Raw genomic sequence first — 7,425 nt, forward strand, 5'->3', positions numbered from 1 at the left:
TGTGTGTGTGTGTGTGTGTGTGTGTGTGTGTGTGTGTGTGTGTGTGTTTATGCGTCTCTTTAGGTGCATAGGCAGGGTGCTCAGTTCTGTTGACGGGGTGGGGCACCCCGCCTGTATAATGGTAGGGGAAACACTGTTGAAGCAGTAGTAGTTAGTAGTTAGTAGTAGTAGTTAGTAGTAGTACAAACCGGATTCCAAAAAAGTTGGGACACTAAACAAATTGTGAATAAAAACTGAATGCAATGATGTGGAGATGGCAAATGTCAATATTTTATTCGTAATATAACATAGATGACAGATCAAAAGTTTAATCTGAGTAAATGTAACATTTTAAAGGAAAAATATGTTGATTCAAAATTTCACAGTGTCAACAAATCCCAAAAAAGTTGGGACAAGTAGCAATAAGTGGCTGGAAAAAGGACATTGAGCATGTAATGAACAGCTGGAAGACCAATCAACACTAATTAGGTCAATTGACAACATGATTGGGTATAAAAAGAGCTTCTCAGAGTGTCAGTGTCTCTCAGAAGTCAAGATGTTAAGAGGATCACCAATTCCACCATTGTTGCGCAGAAAGATAGTGCAGCAATACCAGAATGGTGTTACCCAGCATAAAATAGCAAAGACTTTTAAGTTATCATCATCAACCATGCATAACATCATCAAAAGATTCAGAGAATCTGGAACAATCGCTGTGCGTAAAGGTCAAGGGCGTAAAACTCTACTGGATGCTCGTGATCTCCGGGCCCTTAAACGTCACTGCACCTCAAACAGGAATGCCACTGTCAAGGAAATAACAAAATGGGCTCAGGGATACTTCCAGAAAGCATTGTCAGTGAACACAGTCCACCGAGCCATCCGTCGTTGCCAGCTGAAACTCTACAGTGCAAAGAGGAAGCCATTTCTAAACAAGCTCCATAAGCTCATACGTTTGCACTGAGCCATGGGTCATTTAAAATGGAGTGTGGCAAAATGGAAGACTGTTCTGTGGTCAGATGAGTCACGATTTGAAGTTCTTTATTGAACACTGGGACGCCATGTCATCCGGACCAGAGAGGACAAGGATAGCCCAAGTTGTTATCAACGCTCCGTTCAGAAGCCTGCATCACTGATGGTATGGGGTTGCATGAGCGCTTGTGGCATGGGCAGCTTGCATGTCTGGAAAGGCACCATTAATGCAGAGAACTATGTTCAGGTTTTAGAACAACATATGCTCCCATCTAGACGTCATCTCTTTCAGGGAAGACCCTGCATTTTTCAACACGATAATGCCAGACCACATTCTGCAGCAATCACAACATCATGGCTACGTAGGAGAAGGATCCGGGTACTGAAATGGCCAGACTGCAGTCCAGATCTTTCACCTATAGAGAACATTTGGTGCATCATAAAGAGGAAGGTGTGACAAAGAAGGCCCAAGACGATTGAACAGTTAGAGGCCTGTATTAGACATGAATGGGAGAGCATTCCTATTTCTAAACTTGAGAAACTGGTCTCCTCTGTCCCCAGACGTCTGTTGAGTGTTGTAAGAAGAAGGGGGAATGCCACACAGTGGTAAAAATGGACTTGTCCCAACTTTTTTGGGATTTGTTGACGCCATGAAATTTGGAAACAACAGATTTTTCCCTTAAAATGATGCATTCTCTCAGTTTAAACTTTTGATCTGTGATTTGTGTTCTATTCTGAATAAAATATTAGATGTTGCCACCTCCACATCATTGCAGTCAGTTTTTATTCACAATTTGTTTAGTGTCCCAACTTTTTTGGAATCCGGTTTGTAGTTAATAGTAGTAGTTAGTAGTAGTTGGTAGTCTCAAAAACATTCTCTAAATGTAACATCCTGACGTCTCGTAGGATTGTTCATAATTTTGTTGACTAGGTTTGACCAAAATGGTACAACTTTGTTTATTTTCTGAACATTATATTACCATTTTCTTGTAGTGGTGGCAATAAATGCTGTAATATGTAATCCTTCAAAAGATACTAGGCCTTTAAATATTTTGTAAATTTTGAAAACTATATATTTTTCATGTCTCTTTATGTGTTCTTCTTTATTATCTCCAGTCCACTTGTCTTTTCCAATTTAGCAACATGTTTCCTGTTGTGAAGACAGAAGAAACTGCCATCACTGATCAAGGTGCATGAAACTAGATGAGATAAAAGTGAAGTCCAGTTTTATGTAACACTAAGTGTTTTATTTTATTCTACCTATTGTTCACAGAAGCTTCCTCCGTTTCACAAATGGAAGGTAAGAGTTGCAGCCAGCGATGGAGGACACATCTCCCAGAGTTTAAACACAGCCACAGATTATGTCCAGCTGCAGACAACGGTCAAAGAACTGATGGAAAACACAAGGAGGCCAACAATAATGTGACCATAGCAGCCACATCCAGGTACCTGACATACCGACGCTATGTGGAGAGAAAACCTCTGACCTCTGGAGAACAGCATGGCTCTATCCTAAAGGGAACACATCCACAGAACGTCACAGAAAAAGTGAGTGGGGTAAAGAAAGAAGCATTTTTTTAAATTAATACTTTTGTCTTTAGAGGTAATCATGCTGCTGCTTTTTAATTTGTAAACTGTCCTGTGCACTTCTTCTTCTTCTGACTCTTAAGTTAGTATATTCTATATTCTTTAGTGTATTCTAGCATTTCACTGGTTCTGTTTGCAAGAATCTTCTTCTTTGGGCTTTTCCCTTGTAGTGAACTCGGCCTCCGACCAAAACCTGCCTCTGAGGACCTTCATGGGACAGGAACTGATATTTCATTGATTTGAATCCAGAAATACAAATTAGCTCATCCAGAGACTGTCTAATATTATCCTGAATTAATCAATTGAAAGAACACTCTTCTTTTATATTATCATCACTATTTTACAATATCTTGATAAATCAAAAGTGTGTTTAATTCATACCATTTCTAAATGTTGAACCACTCATTTTAAATCAACTGTGAAACGGTATTAATGATTTTTTTAATCCTCATTTAAATTAGAAATCAAGTTAAATGTCTATTTTACAAAGTAATTATGCATTTTTGATCTTCTGTCTAAATGAGAAGTAGTCATGTCGGTCGAAAGTCAGAAAGAAGTTATTAGAACGAAGTGTCGTGTTTTTAAATCTAGCAGACGGTAAACAAGAAGCTACTGGCCTCTCTTCCTCCCACTTCGCCATAACGTGTCTTCTGTCTGTACGGGACGTTTCTAAAACATTCCTGCTTTTTTCTTGACTTGTAATGACCCTCTGACGTCACTAGAACCACCCCCTGTTGGTTGCTTCAACCAATCAGGAAGTCCTGAGGTGACCGGAAGTGAGAACTCTTTAAGAGTCCACACTTCCTGGAACTTCTCAGGTCAACTGGGTCTTGAGTCGGTCTTCAGTCTTCTGGAGTCCTGGACCGGAGTCTTCTTCAGTCTTTCATGGAGTCCTCCACATCTGAGTGGAATCTCTGACTGAAGTCTTCCTGAGGGTTCTTAAGGAACTTTCAGATTTAATCCATAGCTGATGGATTTGACCGTTGAACGGAGTACCATCACTACTTCGGACGATTCTCTGCCAACCTTGCCGGAGACGCTGAAAGGTAGCGTTGAAATGGACTCCTGTTCCTGAGAGGAGGTATCCCCGCCTAAGGTAACGTCGCCACGCACCTAGTGTACCGGGGCTGAGCTGGGGTCGGATGAAGGGTGCCATTCCTAGTCAACACACATTCCTTTTTAGCAATCTTTTCTCTCCATTTAAACTCCTTCATTTCCCATCTTTAAACTCTTCGATTTTGCCAGTAATTAATCTAGATGCCTTCAGAAATGTCTGTTGTTTTTATTAAGTAAAACGTGGCAAGTTTTATTAATCAGAACCAGATCAGCTAATCACTTGTACATTTTGATGTTAAATTTTGATTCTGTTAAATAAATGACCACATTTATTCTGATGGGTCAAAGAAAATTAACGTCTCAGTGTCACTGATTAAACAATCCAAGCACAGTTACCTCGGTCACATGGTTATAATTTAAATCGAAAAAGAGAGAACCCGTTTATTTAAATATATTGTGGTCAAGGGCAGCTAAAACTTAGCCCTTATAACCCTACACCCTCTTCAGGGGTCGCCGCAGCGAGTCATCCTGCTCATCTCACTTCTGTTTGTAAGAATGTTGTAGAAAATGAACGTCCACATAAACTCTTGGTGAATACATGAACTGACGGTGTCACCTGCTGAGAAAGATGCTACACCTAGACCAGGGGTCTGCAACCTGCGGCTCTGGGGCCACATGTGGCTCTTTGGTCCCTCTGCAGGGGCTCTTTCAAGCTTTGACCAAAACTGACATAAAACAGAATTTTATTGTTTATTATACAAATAAAAATAAAACTGGTTTTAGACATTTTCATATTTCAGCTTTTTGGTCATTTCTTATGTGAATACTAGAACTAATACAAGAAGGAAAACATACTCACTTTAACATTATGCTTTATTTCTATACTTAATTATTTTTTACACCATTAAAAAAATCACAGGTCTACATAGTTCATAGGTTTTCATTTTATTTTTAAAATAATTAGTAAAAAAAAAAAAAAATACAATTTATTTATTTTTTCCTTTACAAGAATCTGTTTTTTCTTTTGTTTTAAACTGTAAAATATATATATATATATATAAAGTAAAAAAAATCATTAGATAATTTTAGCTTTATAATATGTGGCCCCTACTGGCCACCTAACCCCCTCCAACAAAACCTAAAGCGGCCCTCGGGCCACCAGTTGATAACCACAGATTAATTTAGTGAACAAAGGCACAAAAATGGTTCCTTTGATCATAAAGGTTGCTGACCCCTGACCTATACCAAAAAGTGCATGTGAAAATTATTTTCTAAGAGCTTATGTTTGTAAAGCTTTTCATAAAATACTCAATATATTTAGCATCCTGCTGTTTATGATAAGATAATAGGCACGAGGACTGTCAATTCACACTGATTTGAACAGGCCCACCGTCTACTCTATGTAATAACACTCGCATAAAAAACATGTAAAATATTTATAATAAATATATAAATGGCTTTCAAGAATCTTAACAACAGAGAAAGAAGAAAACTACTATAAAAATATCTAGTACATTATATCAACTACTTTGTCCACTTGGCTCCGCCCCTGTTTTCAGCATGATGTTTTTCTAACGGTTTGGTTCAGTATATTTCAGGTTTATATTCAGTCGAGGAAATGGAGAAGTACACATCTCTAGATAATTATTGCATTAAAGTAACACAGGTGATTAAAATGTGTCAAACAGACTACGTGGTGACCAAAGTGTCCACAGCAGCTTTCTCTTTTCACTTTCTGGTTGTCTCAGAACTAGCTTCCTCCTGTATGTTGCTAAAGTTTCGCTGCAACTTTTCCAAGAATTTTGTTCATTCTGGCTCTACACAAGCACTTTCCTGTATTTCACTACATCTAGCTCAATACTAGCTTTTTCCTGTTTTTTACTAACAATTGGTTAGGTTGGCTAGGTTTTTTATGTTTTGTTTTATTTCCAAGCATTTTGCCACATTTTTGTTTTCAGCAAGATTTCTCCTGCTTTTGCAAGTGTTTCACTACTTCATGCTTATACAATGGTGCTTGAATGTTTGTGAGTCTTTTATAATTTTCTGTATTTCTGCATAAATATGACCTAAAACATCATCAGATTTTCACAAATATATAATATTGGATCATTTTCCTCAATAAATAAATGACCAGGTATAATATTTTTGTCTCATTTGATTAACTGGGTTCTCTTCTTCTACTTTTAGGACGTGTGTGAAAATCTGATGATGTTTTAGGTCATATTTATGCAGAAATATAGAAAATTATAAAGAGTTCACAAACTTTCAAGCACCACAGTGTTTTCTTTCATTTTGCTAAGTGAGAGTATTTTTTATTTTTTAATTGCATGTACTCGTGTGTGAATGCTACAAGTAATAATATTTGTGCACCTGTTTGCCGTCATTCAGGTAAAACCTCATGACAGCAGAACAGAACATACCAGCATAAGAGACCTGACTGAACCAAGAGAGGCTGCAGGGAGCCACAGTCACATCTCACTTTCCACTGCCTCCAGCAAAGACCACACCTCACCATTGAATGTCTCGGGGCTCCAGGGCCGGCCAGGTAGCGAGGAGCCTGGTTTTAGATTATCTTTTCATGGCAGCAAATCAGTTCTGCAAAGTCCCTTCAGTTCCATTCTGGAGGTCCAAAAACTAAATCCTCCTGTGAGGCCACAGCTGACCTCTACAGTTCTTTATCCCACCTACACTCCTCGCTCACAGAACTTCAAGTCCTCCAAGGCTCAGCTCAGATTCCAGGAAGGAACCAGAAGGGAGGACACTAGCCTAGGTATTCCAAAGGAATCCTCAAAAAGAAATGATATGTCTTCCTTTCAGGAGGACTACTGGACCTGTGCCATTCCAAAAACTCTCCCCCCTTCTCCAAACAGGCAGTCTGCTGGTTGGAACCCTAACAAAGAGTATGAGACTTTGCTGGACTACACCTACCCTCTGAGACCAGGACATGTGGACTGTGAGTGGAGTAGCTCTGAGCTACAAGGAGACTCTTTTCTGAAGACAAACCCATACATGCAAGACTCAGGAATTGAATTAGACCATCTTGACAGCTCTGCCAGCCTTTCAGGGTTTGAGTTTTCTGAAAATGGGGAAGAGAAGACCAGAGACACTCAGACTTTTTTTGCAGGTTACAGGTCACCTGACCTTGAGGGTTTCCTCAAATCCTCAGATAGTCCATCTTTCAGTACCCCGGTGTCCCTTACGAAACCCATGGGTTTGTTTTCAGACAGTTTGGATCGCAGTAGGGACAAATGTGAAAACAGGTATCACAACAGGAGTGGACACAACCATCAGCATCGTGCAGCCGCTTCTTCCACGTCTACAACCTTTGTTTGCTCCACCACTGTTCTTCCACGGTCCAGGAACATTTGTGGAGAGGTTGATGAAGATTTCTTGCTTCTTCCAGAGCAGCTGGAGGAGTTGCAGCAGCTGTCCAGACAGGTGAGTGCACAACATACAGGTGTATCACACACGAAGTAGCGAGAGACTAATAGTCCCTCGCTACTTCGCAGTTAATTTTTCGTGGATTGCCTCTATCACGGTTTTCAAAATAAGATTGGACATGACACATAATTGGCTGTTGGTGGATGAGCCGCACGATCGGCATGGAATTTTTATTTAAAATAAATTGATTTAAATTATTTAGCAGCCCAGAGCTGCAGGATAAACTTCCTGCTGCAACTGATCAGCGTGCAGAGCGGAGAAGTGGGCGTGGCCAAGAGTGCTTGCAGGTGGCTGAGAGCAGAGGAGGCAGACAACTGAAATCATGACTTTCTGTGCTCTTTTAGATATGGTTCACTACAGAAACATTGTTTAGAATATTGCAAGAGTGAGGGA

At 39.7% G+C, this 7,425-nt stretch overlaps 2 protein-coding genes across 2 annotated transcripts in view; both read left to right on the forward strand.

The window, feature by feature from the left end:
- hells (helicase, lymphoid specific) overlaps positions 1-7,425 on the forward strand; it is a 119,527-nt gene that overhangs the window by 9,683 nt on the left and 102,419 nt on the right. The window lies entirely within an intron of this gene.
- cep68 (centrosomal protein 68) overlaps positions 2,065-7,425 on the forward strand; it is a gene marked incomplete at its 5' end in the record, with an annotated part of 50,067 nt that continues 44,706 nt past the window's right edge. The window contains 3 exon segments of the mRNA XM_037680895.1: positions 2,065-2,137; positions 2,222-2,496; positions 5,980-7,029. Coding sequence (XP_037536823.1) covers positions 2,092-2,137; positions 2,222-2,496; positions 5,980-7,029 — 1,371 coding nt within the window.

The sequence above is a fragment of the Nematolebias whitei genome, chromosome 1, assembly GCF_014905685.2.
Source record: "Nematolebias whitei isolate Nwh7 chromosome 1, NemWhi1, whole genome shotgun sequence".
NCBI lineage: Eukaryota > Metazoa > Chordata > Actinopteri > Cyprinodontiformes > Rivulidae > Nematolebias > Nematolebias whitei.